The 18,138-nt window shown below is 35.8% G+C and overlaps 1 protein-coding gene across 1 annotated transcript; it reads left to right on the top strand.

Annotated features, from left to right (window-relative positions):
- Nucleotides 1–170: 170 nt before the first annotated feature.
- On the top strand, nt 171–2,036 carry LOC134246311 (uncharacterized). Its single transcript, XM_062728634.1, has 2 exons — nt 171–1,239; nt 1,405–2,036. Exons 1-2 carry the CDS (start codon nt 1,152–1,154, stop codon nt 2,034–2,036), a joined length of 720 nt encoding a protein of 239 aa, XP_062584618.1. The 5' UTR covers nt 171–1,151.
- Nucleotides 2,037–18,138: the final 16,102 nt, after the last annotated feature.

Below are 18,138 nucleotides of genomic sequence, written 5' to 3'. Positions count from 1 at the left end.
AAAAGAAAACATAGCAACCGACAGATCAAATTAAAGCAAACTTTGGTCAAATAGTGCCACGGTAATTCTTGGTGAAATGAATAAGTGTTTTAAGAGATGATGCGTCTCGAGTCCAACAAATTATACAACGTATATAGTCCATGAGCCAGGCCATGAATTTTTCGGTATCGGTACCATCTTGGGTGAATAATTTTCATAGTTATTTTTTGAAGGATAAACATCTCTACCTTCAGAAAATGTATGATAGCATTCAATTGATTGTGGCTTTAATAGTGTATCAACTGTTTATATACATCAACCCAAATTCTTCGTTCTTTCATTTGTGTCTGTGAAAGAAAAGGGTGTGGTTTTCAATACGCAATTTACATCTTCTTTCGAATGGTTTTTTATTGAAAATTCTTTTGAATGCAGACCATGCTATTACCCTGTCCAATTATTTTTCAATATTGGCCCTGTAATGAGTCCTGTAAACTATATTATAATATAAGTCTACCATTGATTTAAAGAAGTGGAATATGCAGTTTTGAAATTTTAATAAGCAGAAAGAAATTACTACTGTGACAATTTTCACATCAAAACATATTGCATGGTCATTTCATTTAAAGAATTGTATTCAATTATTAACATTTAAAAACATTGTTTCAGTAACAAATATATATACTTGATTTCAAATCAAATTTTTATCCCTACCCTAAAAATGAAAATTGAAGAAAAATTCCCTTGATTTACTCTGTGCGTACATTCTTTACTTTACATAGAGATTATACTATTATAGATTTTTGATTAAGAACAGTTGGGTACTTTTGACAAAGGATGTGTGAAACAGACCCATCAAGTCAATATGTCATAAGGTCAAAAGGGTATAACATATTCTAAAACAGTATCCTAATAATCTCTATTTTTCATGTGTCACAAATGAAATATGCTTTTTTACAGGTTTGATGAAGTGATAACATGGCCGAGAACAAATCCAGATGCATTATTCACATGAACAAATCAATAGATGATGATGAACACTTAATAAGTCCTGTAAACTATGAATCATGGCTTACATTGTTAGAAGCTGCTAGAATTAGAAATCATGAACCAGTTTTAAAACTTTCAGAAAAACTCGAAGAAAAGGAAATTCCTAAAATATACCATCATCGAAAATGCCGAAGCCTCTTCACCATGAAGAGGATTTGGATACTTTGAAAAGGAAAGCAGAAGAAAGCCCATCTGACGAGGCAGGAAGTAGCGGTAAAAGGCGGGAAAGTTTAAAATATATCCACTAAGTCAACATAACATATTGCATGGATGCTTAAATGTCTAATGTTATTTTTTTTTTCTTTTTCAGTATATTTAGCTTTAGTAAGTTTATATATATAAATTAAATTATCAGCAAGGTGTGCCATTACATTACAGGAAGAACATCAAAAAGATCAAGCAGAAAATCATCGACAGAGGCAAGAGTGTATGAACAGAAATGTATTTTTTGTGACCAAGAGAAACGGGTTAAGAACATTCAATCACGAGAAAAACTTGTCCAAGCAGTACAGCTGCGAGCAGACAAAACATTACGAGAATGTGCTATTCAGAGAGGTGATGACAAAATCATTGCAGTTACAAGTAGGGATATCGTTGCTGCTGAAGCTCATTATCATATTTCTTGCTACAAGGAGTACACCAAAGTCAAGAAATCTGAACTGAAAGATACAGATCAAACAAACACTGAATCTGATGGAGATGAACAATATCAAAAAATTGTAAGAGAGGCATATGAGAAACTATTTGAATTTATCAGAAGTGATGTTCTTGATAGCAAAAGTATTGTACCCGTTACGTTTTTGACAGAAAAGCTAGAATCTATTATGCTGTCCTTAGGAGTTCAGCATATGCAAGACACAACAAGGAAACATATTCGAAGAAAACTGGAGACGGAGCTTGGCGAATCAGTTGATATTTTGCCAGACAACAAAGGAAAGCTTCTCATGTTTCCTGAAGGTGTTTTATTGAGGGACGTTGTTGTAGAACACAAGATGAAACACACCCTTTAAGTCCGGCTTAATGGTGGCTTATAGGTCCTTAATGGTGGTTTAATGGTTTACAGGTGCTTAATGTCCAAACTCCATTAAGCTACCATTAAGCTACCATTAAGCCACCATTAAGCCACATTACGCAGTCCATAATATTGTTTATATGGGTGAAAAATTATTTTTATAGTGATTTGTTATCAATATTATAAATGTAGAGTTCGCTTATATCTTGATTTGGTAAAAATAATGAAAAAGAACGAAATTCAATTCAAAAGAAAAAAAAAAAAACACGCCACAGTCGGGGCGCGATCCCCTGATCTTAGGGTTGCAAGGCAAACGCCTTATCCATTAGGCTATCGCCGCTCTTCATAATAAAAGGAAAATATTAAATATTTAACCTTTATTTTTTTCAAAATTTGTTTGGACTTGTAAAGGTATTTACTAGTATTTTGTTGAACATTTCCAAAAGTCTTGAATTGATTTATTAATCAAAATATAAACAATTTTATTTGTGGATCTTAACACATTAATATATATTTCTACACTGAGTTCGGCTTTTAGATTGATGTAATATGATTGAGTTCTTCGCTCTGTTATTCGAAAATTTTCGAAATGTTAGCATTAAATCATGATTGAAAATAAATTAATTATAGATAAAACACAAAAGTCTATCATCGAAAAAGAAAGAGGAAAAACAGATTCTACTATTATTTTTGATATACTGCGGATATTAACGGTTTCTGTGTCAACAATTTAGTGACAATCCTCGCGGAAGAGTTACCTGGTTAATTACGTTTACAAAAACTTTTTTTAGAATATCATATTCAGTTTCAATTCTTTTTGTATCATAATGGGTATCAAAATAATTGACTTTTTACGATGAATCATAATTTTTAATTTGTTATATGCTTGCGTTAAATTTAAATTTTTAAAAAATAATTGATCATTAAAATCTGTCAGTGTACGTTGTGTATGTGTAGTTTCCTGTTAGTTGACCAAGGACGGTGGACACCTAATTAAGATCTATTGTCTGACCAGTCGGTTTACTGTACACTGATCATCTGTTAATCTTACCCCGTTTCTCAATGTGTATACATCTGGTCGGATGTCATGTTTAGTCTGATCGGCCGTTCCTCTGAAAATCAATTTTGAAATAACAATCATTGAAGACCGACTAGATTTTGACAGATACTTACCGCTGCATTATTAAAAAAAAAATAACGAATTAATTAGAATTATTTATGATGTAAAAGCCATTAAAAAGTTTTTTCATGGTAAAAGTAAATCTTTTAAAACTAAACATTTGTATACCAGTAGCCACCCCCCCCCCCCCCCCGAAAAAAAGGACAGAGATTTTTTTTTCATGAGATTATATCTTCCTGTGAATTCTGTAGCGGAATGTTTCTTTTAACACATGAAATAAAAATACCATTTTGTTTTTAAAAAGTAATATATATTTTGTGTTCATCAATGTAGATAATTTTAAGAACAAATTGATTTTTGGTATTGTAAATTTAAGATATTTCACAAGGACTTGCTCACGGTGTGTAATAATTATTTATTTTTAAAAATCATATACACTAATAATAAAAACAACGCATGTAATAATGATTTATTTAAAAAAAATAATATACGGTTCTGATACAGGATGTCTTGTTTTATTATCACTGTAAATGATTTTAAGAAAAAATTAGACACCTAGAGCAAGCCCCTGTGGCTATTAGCTAACTTTGTTCCCAGTGATCAAGATTAAGCATGTTGACAAAAAACTCGTAGAAATTATGATCGAGACAGAATTATGAGTTGGAATAGATTTTGCGTAAATGATATTAAAATAACTAAAAGTTAGTTCAAAGATTCTATATAAGATGCGTAAAAGTTTAATGAGGATTGACCATTAAGTCATCATTAAGCTCAGCTTAATGGTGGCTTAATGGTAGCTTAATGAAGTTTGGACATTAAGCACCTGTAAGTTGCAGCTTAATGGTGGCTTAATGGTGGCTTAAAGGAATTAACTTCTTTAAGCCACCATTAAGTCACCATTAAGCTAACATTAAGCGATTGCTTAAAGGTGGTCTTTCGTCTTGTGGAAAATCAAAATCTTCAGAGAGAGCTGAGGATTTGGAAAACAAAATCTACTGACATCAATAGAACAACAGATAAGGCGTCGTCTCACATCAGATCGATCATAAAGGAAGAAATGAAGTCGACACCTTGGCCATTGCATCCAGCAGATATGAAAAGTGCTTATATCGCCATACCAAATTCGCTGGAGAGATTTCTCTGTGGTGTTTTAGCTGGAGACCCTGAGAGTAAGTATCAAACAGAAAGAATAAATACTCTAGTCCAGTCCTTCAGCCAGGATATCATTTATGCTGTATCATGTGGCCAACACAAGCCACCGAAACACCTTCTTCTGCCAAACGCAGTGAAAACACTCACAGGGAATGTTGAGCTCATTCGGATATTAAATAAACTTGGGCATGGTATATCTTACTCACAGCTGGAAGAAAATGACACAGCACTTTGTCTTCAAAAGTTAGCAGCTGGCTTGAACCGCAGGGTTGTTATACCAGCCTCCATAAAGCCCTATGTCTTCACAAATTTGGCATGGGACAACATAGATAGACTGGAAGAAACTCTGACAGGAAAGGGCACCTCTCATCGTGTAAATGGGATAGCAATACAGCCTATTATACATGGCCCACATCCCCAACAAGTTGAATTGCCGCGTATTGAAAAGCAAAAGCAGAGATCTTTGACTGTTGGAGATCAGGAACTCGAAGTCTATATAGCTGGTACACGAGTTGATCCACAACCACTTTCAACAGCAGATAAAACCCTGGAAACAAAGCAGGCTTCCTTAATAGCCAGTAAGGAAAACTTATTATGGGTGCTTGCAAGACTCTCTGACTCAAGCAATCAGTCAGTACCAAGTTGGACTGGGTTCAACATCTGTATAAGGGATCAAGAACTCATCTCGGAGGATGTTGTTGGACACTTACCTACAATCAATGCCCCTGCAACTGATTTGTCTACAGTATTTAAAATTTTGAATCAGTCAGAACTGATTAGACTAGAACTACATCTGGAAACTATAGTTGTGGTAATGGATCAAGTACTTTATGCCAAAGCTACGGAAATAGTTTGGAAACACAAAGAGCGTTTTCTCACATTTTGCTTAGAATGGGAACATTCCACACTATTTGTAACGCGTTATCGATTCTTGGAAAGCGATTTAGAGATGCCGGTTTAAAGGACATATGCATAGAGTCCGGGATAGTTGCTGAGGGGTCAATAAATGTTGTCCTGGATGGTAAGCATTACAATCGTGCTGTTAGAATACATGTGTATCTATGAGGCGCTCCTGAGATTGGCTTGGTCCGAGTTCATACCTTGGGTGGAGAAAAATTATCCAGACAAGGCTGCTGACATTAGAACATTTCTGGATCAAGTGAATGACATGGCAAGTGACATCAACCAAGAAAATCAAAATGCTCTGCTTCAAAGTCAATTATTCCAGGACCTTGTACTTTTATGGCAAGAATTTCTCGAACATCTTCGTGTTAGTCATGGGGAACTTTCTACATTCTGGATGTCATATATTGATTTCGTTGAAGACGTTATTCTTGGTCTCCTTCGTGCGACGCGTGAAGGAAATTGGAACCTGCATCTCTACGCTGTACGCAAACTTATCCCCTAGTGTTTTGCATACGATAAACTGAATTATGCGCGATATCTTTCCCACATTTTGCTCAGATGACAAATCTAAGGGAAAGTCATCATTGTGTATATGAGGCCTTCCAAAGTGGACAATTTACAGTGCAAATTTCTGGCAATAACCCTTTTGGACGAATACCCGTGGATCAGACGACTGAGATCACCGTAAATAAGGACACACAGACACCTGGTGGAACAGCTCGATTCAGTTTAAAAGCTGCAGCTATAAAACGCTACTATATTACTGCAGAGTATCGAAGTTCCTTTCTGGGACTTCTACGGCACATGGTTGGAGAAAAATCTTCAGGTGTACCTCATACAGAATTGCGAGGTCCAAGAATTCAGAAAGACGAACAAGCTGTGTCAGCAGTTGTCGATTTGGTAAAAGAATGGGTCAACCCTTTTGCAGAGAAGCAGGATCATGTGAGCATATCAACTGCCAGGGTTGCACCAAGAGAAATAGCAACAGACTTATTGCATGCTTATCAGATTGGTGAGGAAGCTTATATAAACTTTAGAAATAAAAAGGCTGGAGGCAGATCCACCAGATAAAAAGTTCAATGACCCGATGAAGACTCAAAGACTTAAGACATTCAGCAATTTGAGTCAGAAGCGGGAGGTGAAATCATGTGGACGCGTAGCAATCTTGAAAGCTGACAGAACCTTGTTTGGTCGGATAATTGTGATGGCACAAGGTCGTAACCTACAAATGGAGAGTATTCTTTCGTACCCATTAGGACCGTTGCCGTGGGCTCTATCCACACCAGATGGGATGCTGCGAAAGACAAACAAAGCTGCATTAGCAGCAGCATTACAGAAGAATGTTTCTGTAGCTGAACAACTGCCAGAAAATCCTGCGTCAGTGATTGACGGGATGAGCTTAGTTCAGAAGGTGAAAGGTGATCAAAATACATTTGGAGATATTGCAAACACAGTTTTTTCAATGGCACTAAGGTCCGGGGTGAACAGTGACAGGATAGATGTTGTTTTTGACACATACATAGAGAACTCGATCAAGAACAGTGAGAGATCACTTCGAGGAGGGGAAGATGGTCATCAACTTCAGAATATAACCTGCACTCAAATCGTCAGACAGTGCAGGGCTTTCTTGAGCACGATTAACAACAAAAATAGCATCATTAAATTTCTAGTGAACGAATGGATGAAGCCAGAATTTAAAAAAAGGCTGCAAGGAAAGGTTTTCTATGCAAACGTGATAGAAAAATGTTATAAAATAATATCTCAAGACCACGAGGAGATAGCAGATCTCCACAGCCTTCAAGAAGAGGCAGATGGACGCTTACTTCTTCATGCAGCTCATGCAGCAAGGCAGGGATATAGTGCTATACAGATCTGTTCAGAGGACACTGATGTTTTCATCATGGCATTGGCATTCAGTGACGAGATTGGAGTTCCGATGTTTATGAAATGTGGGAGTAAAACTCGCACTAGACTGGTTGATATAAACTAAGTTGCCACCAGCATCGGAAATGAAGCATGTCGGGCACTAGTGGGGTTGCACTCCTTCACTGGATGTGATACTGTAAGTGCATTTGCTGGGAAAGGAAAAGCAAGTCCATTGAAACTGATGACTGGGAGCAAAGCTGTACAAGAAATGTTCCAAGAGCTAGGGAAGGAATGGGACCTGTCTGAAGATTTGATGACTAAGTTAGAAGCATTTACTTGTCGTCTTTATGCTCCAAAGGCATCATCCAGAAAAGTAAATGACCTAAGATACGACCTATTTTGCGCTAAAAAGGGGGGAGATAGAGAGCCATCAACTTCCACCTTGCTTAGACTGTTTGAAGAAACACTGCCAAAGAGCAAATTACCAGGCAGCAATATGGCAAAGATGTCTTCGACAGGATCCTGAAGTACCTAATCCAGTTGGAAGAGGTTGGAAGATGGAGAAGGAAGAGGGTGTACAACATTTAGTAGTGCATTGGATGGTGCATTGGATGGACCTTCAGCCAGCTCCTGAGGCAGTACCTAACTTGTTGGCCTGTAACTGCATTAAAAAATGTACAATGCCGAAATGTGTGTGCATGCTAAATGGACTTAACTGCACTGATATGTGTAAACTTGCTGATTGTGAAAATCGAGTGTCACTTCACGAATCAGACAGTGAAGTGAATGAGGATGAAAGCATAATTGATAATGAAAATGATTGGTAACGTTGATATAATGATATATTGTGAAGGTCAGGTTTCAAGAAGAGCCTTAATGTAAAATGGTTTATTTCTTTAATCTCAAGACAAACCCTGTTGATAATGGACACTTCTATGTTCTTTTAAGTAAATTTGGTAATTTGTTTAACATTTTTGACATCAGAAATTAAGCAACACAAGTGAACAATTATTTGTCTTAATGTATATTTGCTTTGATACTTATCTTGATAGTTATACAAGTTTATGGGGGTCATTTTGAATAAAAGTGGAATAATATGCAATTTTTGTTAGATTTACGGTCAGTAACCCAGCTAATGCTCTTTTAATATGGTCACCCTCATATCTCTGAGTGATTGCACGTACTAATAGAGCTTTCTATCACGATTGGCAACTGTGTGACAAATACTTTGGAGGTTGCAAATATTTTAGCTCAAAATACCAAATTTGAAGAAATCAAGGGCAATAACCCTGTCTCCAGCATTGAAGCCACAACGGATTTGATGCTATCATACATTTTCTTACTAGTTAGGGGTATACCTTACCAAATATCACTATAAAGTTTATTCACCCAAAATGGTACCGACCACCCCCAGTGGCTCATGGACTAATATGACATCTATTTTGATTAGGCACCGATCCTGGGACAGACTCATATCTAGACCGTCTTTGTGGATGCGATGGGTTTTCCGGTTATAAAATTCATCTTACTTTTACCATGTAATGAGTGAATAAATATGTTTGCTGGAGAACGTTCCTTCAGATAAGACTGTAAACTGAGGTCCGGTGCAGCATCAGGTGCTGGCACGAAAAGATCTCTCACTGCTTTATGGCTCTGAGCAAAAGTATAGCTTAACTGAGCCTTTGATCAGGTGAGCTAAAAGTACAATTTACAGATGCTGCATAAACGTAATTATACACATTGAAAAACAAAGGCATACATTCATCCATGGAGCTTAACATCTTTCCCATCGCAGATGCAGTTCTGCTTCGGGACATTGGTAATTTTCCTTATTTATGTGCTCTTTGTGGTCCATGTGTTTTAAAGATTGTCCTGTTTTCTTTTGTTATGTCCAATCTTGCATATATGGATGAGATTCTGTGTCGCATTTTTTGTTGCAGTCATTGTGATGTTTATGCTAAGCGCTCTCACAAAATCCTGCAACAGTATGCTATCCTGATCAATGAGACAATCCACTTTTTGTACCAAATACAAAGCAGTTCTCATCCCTGATGTCAAACTCTGACCTGTGTCACCTGTACGTTGTCAAAATATTGATGGCTGGTATCAGGTCCACTGGAACAAGAACTGGGACATACTTCTTTCCTTTACCTTTCAAAGTTTGCCAGCCTGGCAAAATCTATGTGTACTATGCTTCCGCTGTTATTTTTGTGACATGGAATGCATAGTTGATTTACCACATATTGAACACATCTCAGCAATTTCTTCACAAATCGAAGTGACCAAATGGAATTGCTTAAGAAATCTTTAGATTATAGATGTGCTTTACGCGAAACATTTTAAACGAGTTGTGAATTGCACAATTGGTTTCAGTATATCCGACAACCATTGGAGTGAACTGACCTGTAAATCTTGATTATCATTGCCGATAAGAGAGATAACTCTTCATGACATAAATATATTTGCCAAGTTGAAGTGTCTTTTTCGTCCAATTTTGCCTCGCAAACTATGCCACACTTGTTTGTATTTAACTTAAAAATTACATGCCTTTTGGAAAATCACGAAGATTCAAACAACATTTCATATGAGTGAGCAGAGGGTTAATGAATCTTAAGAAAACCTATTTTCTAAATGGCATACATTATGGATATTTCAAAAGAATTTCATATGAGAAAGCTTTACTGAAAATATAATCTTTGTATTTTCTTTTGTGTATGCCTTGCTACAATTTGACAAATATCATTATAGACAGGAGAAAATGTTTGACGGACTGGTATTTGAACTGAGGATCTTCCGCTCGACAGGCGCCCTGTATTAATCAGTCTGTCCGTCCGTCCGTGTACTCTTGTCCGGAGCATATCTTCTCTCTCTTTGGCCCAATCTGGCTCCTATTTCATCCACAGAGTATCTTTTGCTAAAGGGTGTGCAGTGACCTTGAAATATGTTTCTAGGTAAAAGGTTAAGGTCATAGCAGAAACATATGAAAAATCCTTCCGTGTCCAATGTGTCTCATACTTCACTCACAGAGTACCAGTGGTCAATTGATGTGCAGTGACCTTGAACAGAGTTTCTAGGTCAAGGTCAAACATTTAAAACCTTTGTTTGGTGCATAATTTCTTTCCCTTAAGTCCACTCAGCCTTAAACAATTAACTGGGTATGGAACATTTGTGATTTTCCTTCCATACTTTGATAGAGGATATGCAACAATGCTCATAGAAATACGTTTCTTTTTTCATTGTATTTTTTTAGGAACTTGTTACTTTTTGTCCCCTTTAATATCAAACACCTTCAAATTTAACCCTTTTCAGCTACCTTTCTTTTTCAAGTTCATTGCTAAAAACGGGGTCCTTTGAAATGGCCACCATCTCAATGATATCTAATTGTGCTGGTACTCCACCACTGAGATACCAAGCAGACGTCTTAATCCCCATTACAGACTACATGTTATAATTATCTATCATAGTGGTAATATATAAAAGAGAGACTTGAAAGTACCACATTATGTCTTAATTTACTTTAATTGAAATGTCAAGTATATAATACTGCTTAAATTCATAATTAAATCTATTAGGGTGAGACATGTAGGGTGTTTAGTGGGACATGTATATGGTAATGTAACGACACCGGACAAGCTCACTGGTGTATAACAATAAAGTTTTAATTAATTCTGTTCTCTCTCTACTTCCGAATTAAAGGCGAAAATAATATAAAAACAAGTCTTGCGAATTTAACAAATAAACGGTTTATTCTGAACACATTTTTTTCGTGAACAAATTGTAGTAATTTCAAATAAATACATATCACGGTAAACAACACAGCATATAGCTGATAATAAACTCACTTATTTATAACAAACCATTACCAACTCCATCCCAATATTCTAAAGTTTTTCTATAATAAATGTAATAAAATTAACAAACTTAAATAATAACCCTTTCTACAACCCAAAAACAGTCAAAATCCCTGTTGCCTGCTACAACTCATCGTTACATACGTAGTACACTGACATCATGAAACGCGACCAATCATTAACGTCGCACCAACCTATGAAAACCGTCACTGAACGTAATATAATTAGGGAAGCTGGCTCTTCATGAAAACTATGCCTACCTGCAAGTCTGTATGCTTCACACACCAATAATTCACACTAAACGCAGGTTTATACGCGTGAGTATACACTATAATGTAAATATTAGATTATGAACCATCTCAAAATTCTCATGACAACGCTCTTACAAACCAGTATCATACCGTTTCAAATTTATGTATCAAACACATACATAAAATTTATATAGTATCTATGTAAACAAATTAACAAGATAAATATCAACAATGCAATTCTTGCAGAAAAACAGATCACATGACGCTTATATCAACAAGTAATGGATACATTAAAACAGATTCTGGATTCATGTTAAATATTTCATGTTTATAATATAATTTCATACTTTCAAATAAGTTAACAACAATTGATTGATCAAACCAATTTCAATAATGATAAATAAATGTAGAAGAATACAATTTTTTTTACTAACCTATTTCGTAATATTGCGAAACAAAGTGTACAGAAAAGGGTATTCACTCTAATTTCTACTTGAGAAACTTTTACATCACTGATTTTCCCGTACTTGAACCTATTAAAATGTTCTCGATTTCGTTCTGGGGTCTGATGTTCCAAAGGAGAGGAATGATTGTTGGCGCGGGAATGACTCCTTAGTCCACGTCGCTGACCACTATGGATTTTACAGCTGGCAGGGAGGGGACTTCCTACGCCGTACAGTCTGAGGTCTCTCTCCTTCTCGAGTACCAAGGTGGACGCACCCAGAGGCAGGTTCTCTCTGAGCAGCCGCTGCAGGTCAACGTGGTATTATTCCTGAGGGCTCTCACCTGCCTCCGGTTGATCTCCTTGAACCTAGATATCTATTCTTTGTATGGGGAGATCTACGTCACAGGTACGAGAAGGTGACTGTATCAAATTCACTGGTGTTCTCGAAGAGAGGGAACTCGGACAAAAGTCAACATCTTCCTTGCTGGGCACAACAGGCTTAATAACAAGTACACAAGGTGTGTCAGGCATATCAGGACAACAAGCAGGTACATCAGGCTCACAAGTAGAAACAGCTGAAGTCGCAACTTGGACATCACTGACTGGCTTATCTGCTGAAGTTCCACTTGGTGGGAAAGTGGAGGGAAGAATGGTACGTAGAGCAACAGGGAAGATGGTATAACCTGTACCGTGGTGTGAACTCGACGCTTCCTCTCCCAGTGGGCCACAGAATCCTCCAGCGTCAACTGCCGAATCCTGGTGAAGACCACCTTGCTGTCCTCCCTGACGTCAGCTGAGGTAGGAAGGGGAACAGAAGAGGATCCCTTCAAAACTGCATGTAGAGAATATCACAGGGGATGTTTCTTAAAGCTGTTGTAGTCGAAGTGACTGTATCCACAGACTGGACACCTATATGGTCATTCATCAGAGGGTATGAGATGCTTTGAATACGTGTCTCAAAACATAGTGACGCTCTCCTCAAAAACTACACAAGCAGCACTCCCAAACTCTCCCTTTCTCCCCAGTTAATCAATTCTTTGTCATCTTAACATCTGTAAGAAATAGCTGTACAACATAAGTGCAGTTTAACCTGGTTGGCATCAAACACGTAAACTTTCATGTAAAACATTAATGAAACATGCTACTTGATTATACATGTAGAATAACGATATTAATTATATCCACCATTCCATTCCTTTTTGGAAATTAATAAAAATGGTCATGATTTGTTGTTTAACTCAGTATGACACGTATATATTGAAAGGATAACAAATCGTTTTATTTTTTTAAATACTTTATTAATGCAGCATAACTGTAATAATAATTGTTGTATTTATGATCGGGATCGGAATACTTTAAATGTCTATTAATAGCATGTAAATAGTTTTTATTAGTTACCTCCAGGACCTTTCAGTGGGATCCGGTGACTCAAATCTTTGGTGAGTTATCAACTCATTGTAACTCACCTATTGCTTATTTATTCCGTATTTCATTGTATTCATTTATGTTTATATATTAACACAACATTGGTGTCAGAAGTGGCAGTTTTACCATAAACCCCGCACAGAAGATCGTGCATTTTGGCGCCGTTTTTTAAAATTCTCTTTGTCTCATAAAGACAATATTTTTTTTGAGAGACCCTTTTTGTTTATTTTGTAGAATTTTTTGAACTTTCTCTTTGTCTCTTAAAGACAATATTTATTTTGAGAAACATTTGTTTTCTCTTTGTCTCTTACAGACAATATTTATTTTGAGAAACTCTATTTGTATATTTCACAAGACACGTTTTTTTTTCAGATTTCTCTTTATCTCTTATAGATAATATTTTTTTTTTGAGAAATAGTATTTATTTATTTTGTGCTAGCCTATTTGAAATTTCTCTTTGTCTCTTCTAGACAATATTTTTTTTTGAGAAAAGTATTTGTTTATTTTTTGTAGATTTTTTGGTGGGAAAGCAACTTATTTCTCTTTGTCGTCTAGCCTTGAAGACAATCTTTTTTCTGAGAAATAGTTTATTTTTTTTCTTTCCCTTCTATTTGTTTATTTTTCATTTTTTCAGCTTTATTTATTCATTTATTTATTCCCCCCCCCCCATTTTTTTTTACCCCTATTTATTTTTCCTAGAAGACACCTACATGTTTTTCAAAGCAAAACAACACAACTAAATCGTCGGAATGTCTGATGACTTAGTTAAAACATCACGTAGGATCAAATAAAAAAAGTGTATTTAGGTATAGGAGCATTTAGATCATGACTACTCCTATAAATATTAACGAGGCCTCGCTCGAAACCTTAAAAACAATCCGAAATATTGGCGATAAAAGGGCAAAAGCAATATTAGAGGTCAGAGATCAAAAGGGAGAGGTTACATTAGAAGATCTAAAATTAATCCCCAATGTCCCAAGTACAATCTGGGATCCTTTGGTAGAAGAAGGATTAATCACTGTACCATCTATTCTTAGACATTCTGACACTACAGAACAAACTTCAGATCAAAATATATCACACATTCAAACAACCAAGCCCTCAGAAGATCCCCAAAAGAAATTACTAGAAAAAATTCAGGCGTTAGAGCGAGAAATATGGGTAAAAGATGGAAAGATCAGGGAAAATGAGATTCGGATTAGAGAGAGAGAGGATGAAATTAAAGAGAAAGAAGAAGAACTAACTTTATTACATAAGAGCTCCATTTCTAGTCGAGAGAAAGCAGATCAAATATTTGAAGAGATGCAGAATAAATTTGAAATGAAAGAAAAAGAAATGAATGAGAGATTTTCTATGAGAGAAAGAGAGTTAGATGACCAAATGCAAAGATTTGTAGATCAGAAAGAGAAAGTACAAAGATTGGACGAAAAAGAAAGAGCAAAAAGAGAGGAACAATTCAGGATAACAATGAGAGAATTAGATAAGAGAAAAAAAGAAATTGAATAGAGAGAAAGAGATTTGAGACAAATAAAAGCAGAGAGAGAGCAGGAAGAATATATTTCACACATAAATAGGTTGGCTCCCCAAAATGTTTACCATAGCAGTGAGAAAACAGAAGACAACAGAAGTAACACAAAAACACCGTGCAGTCCAGCTACTCCAAAATTGTCAACTTATGATGGGAAATCAGAGTGGAAACCTTATTTTGTACAGTTTAATCACATTGCAAAGAAGTATATGTGGAATGAAAAAGAAAAGTTAGACAAATTGATAGAATGTTTAAGAGAGAAAGCTTTAAAATTCTTCAGTTCTAGACCAGAAAATGTACAGAAAGATTATAACATCTTATGCCAGAAAATGAAAGAGAGGTTTGACAAGAAAGATCAGCCTCACATCATCAGAAGACAGTTACAGGAAATAAAACAGAACACAGACGAGACCGTAGAAGAATTTGCTGAAAGAATTGAAGACCTTACAAATGACGGTTACCCAGACACACCGGAATACTACAGGAGCACCATTACCATTGATGCCTTCCTAAGGGGATGTACCGAGAAAAGAGCAGTACTGGTCACATTAGACAAAGACCCAAAAACATTGGATGAGGCAGTCCAACATATGAAAAGTGCCATCACCAACCAGAAGTTAATAATGGGGCCTAACAAAGAAATCAGAAGGGTTACTTTCCAAGAGAAGTCAGAAGAAATCCCAACTCTGAGTACACACCAAGAAGATGCGAGCATAAGGGTTATTAACAGAACCACACCTAAAAGTGTACCTTCATTGGAGACAAGAATGACAGCCCTGGAAAATGACAATAAAGAGTCCAAAAGATTACTTATGGAAATTTTAAAAAGATTGAAAGTGACTGAGGCAGAGAGGAAATCAAGACAAAGATACAGGTCACCATCTCGATCTCCTACCAGATACGGATCACCCTCACGATCTCCAACAAGAAATGATCAATCAAGGTCATATAGTCCTGAGAGAGAGAGAAAGAGTGAGTGTTTCAAGTGTGGTGAGATAGGTCATTATGCAAGAGACTGTTCATACCAAACACACTCAAGATCAAGATCACCCTCACAGTCACCCATTAGATCACAAAGAAATTTAAACTTTCAAGAGCTGAGGAAGTAGGCCATTCTTCGGCTCACATCAATACACCCAGGCCAGAACCTCACACTAAATTTAAATCAAATATAAAAGAAATCAAACTAGCAAAAAAGAGTTCCATGAAATTCAAGACACTCTATCTACCAATAAAAGTTCAAAACATTAGTACAGAAGCTGTTTTAGATACCGCAGCTCAAGTTTCCATCATAAATTGTGAACTGTATGAAAAACTGAGTCCAAGTCCTCAACTTACTGACCATGTTTCCTTAAAGGGTATAAGTAACACCAAGGTAGATTCTGTCACATGTCAAAATGTATCCTTATCAATAGGAAATTTTAGCACAAAATGGAATTTTGTAGTAGCTAAGGTGTCAGATCCAATAGTTATAGGCCTTGATTTTTTAGAACACAATAAAGCAACTATAAATTTACAGGATTTTTCAGTAACAATAAAAAATTGTAAAATTCCTGCAAAATGTATTGCAAATGAGGACAAAGAGAAAATAAAAATTTTCAGAATACGCACGAAAAAGAAAGTGGTGGTTCCTCCACATGCTTATATTTACTCTGAAGTAGATTATGACATTACCCCAGAATTTGACATTGCTATAAGTCCATGTTACAATCTTCATGGTCTTTTGTCACCAAATTGCATAAATAGCAAAGAACAAAATTTTATCTTATTGAGAAACCCAACAGACAAATATAAAACCATCAAGAAAAACTTTGATGTGGGCATTGGTATACAATTAGATGAGGTCTTGGAACATGAAAGATCACAGTCACTAGATAGTGAAGACCTTATTAAAATCAGAAAAATAGGTATTGAAAATCTAAACTTAGATCAGATTAGACAAAAAATACCAAAACATTTAACAGAAATGTTTGAAAAATCAATTCAAAATTTGTCGACAGAGCAAAGTATTCAATTTGCAAAATTCATTATTTCATTTCAAGATGTTTTTGCAAAAAATGATTTTGACATGGGTTTATTCAATGGAGATATTCAACACAGAATTGACACAGGTGATGCTAAACCAATTAGACAAAAACTAAGAAGAACACCCTTATGTTTTGAGAAAGAAGAAAAAGAGCATTTAGATCAAATGTTAGAAAAGGGTATCATAGAACCATCCTCTTCTGATTGGGCTTCTTCTCCAGTATTAGTTATAAAAAAGATGGTAGTTTAAGGTATTGCATAGATTTTAGAGTATTGAACAAGGTTACAACTAAAGATGCTTTCCCTTTACCAAACATCACTGACTGTATTGAATCATTAAAGGGGAGTAATTTTTTGAGTACTCTTGACATGCAAGCCGCATACTGGAACATCTCTGTACATAAAGATGACAAACACAAGACTGCTTTCATAACAAAATATGGTTTGTTTGAACATAATCGACTACCATTTGGTCTATGTAACAGCCCTGCTACATTCAGTAGAGTAATTCAGTTAGTACTTCAGGGTTTAACATGGACAGAGTGTTTAGCATACTTAGATGACATATTGGTTCTAGGCTTTGACTTTGAAGATCATCTTAAAAAGTTAGAACATGTACTATCAAGATTTCAGCAATATAATCTCAAGCTTAAACCAAAGAAATGCCAGTTTTTTCAGAAAGAAGTTAAATTCTTAGGCAAGATTGTAAATGGAAAAGGGATTATGATAACTCCTGAAAATATAACAACAATGAAAAATTGGCCAGTTCCAACAAACATTAAAGAATTGGAATCCTTTCTTGGTTTTGCAAATTATCATAGAGAGCATATTGATCATTTTGCTGACATCGTTGAACCATTACACCGTTTAGTTAGTAAACATTCAGAGTTCAATTGGCTAGATAAACATCAAGAGGCATTTGACAAATTGAAAGAAGCTATGTTTAAAGCAACAATATTAAACCATCCAGATCCCGAAGAGACTTTCATATTAGATACTGATGCTTCAGATAAGAGTATAGGAGCAGAATTAAGTCAAATTCAAGATGGCATAGAAAAAACGATTTCCTTTGCTAGTAAAGTTTTAACACCACAACAACGCAAATATTGTACAACTAGGAAAGAATTATTATCTATTGTTGTTTTTACCAGACAATTCAGACATTTTTTATTAGGAAGACCTTTTGTTATTAGAACAGATCATAACAGTCTGATTTGGTTGATGAATTTCAAGAATATCCAAGGTCAGTTAGCTAGGTGGTTAGAAGAATTAGCGCAATACAATATGGTCATTCAACATAGATCTGGTAAACATCATCAAAATGCAGATGCGTTGTCGAGAATTCCTGACCCATTACCATCATGTAATAATTATAGAGCAAATATTCCACTCGATTGTCTCCCTTGTGGAGGTTGTCCTTTCTGTACTAGAGCTAGAAAACAATGGGAAACTTTTGAAGAAGACATAGATTATGCAGTTCCCATATCAATAAGATCCACAAGGACTAGTTCAGATTTAGATCAATATAAAA

This window comes from Saccostrea cucullata, unplaced genomic scaffold (genome assembly GCF_032062105.1).
Source record: "Saccostrea cucullata isolate Sc308-1 unplaced genomic scaffold, CSIRO_AGI_Scuc_v1 ctg3994, whole genome shotgun sequence".
Classification (NCBI taxonomy): domain Eukaryota; kingdom Metazoa; phylum Mollusca; class Bivalvia; order Ostreida; family Ostreidae; genus Saccostrea; species Saccostrea cuccullata.
This window is presented reverse-complemented; position numbering and strand designations above follow the sequence as displayed.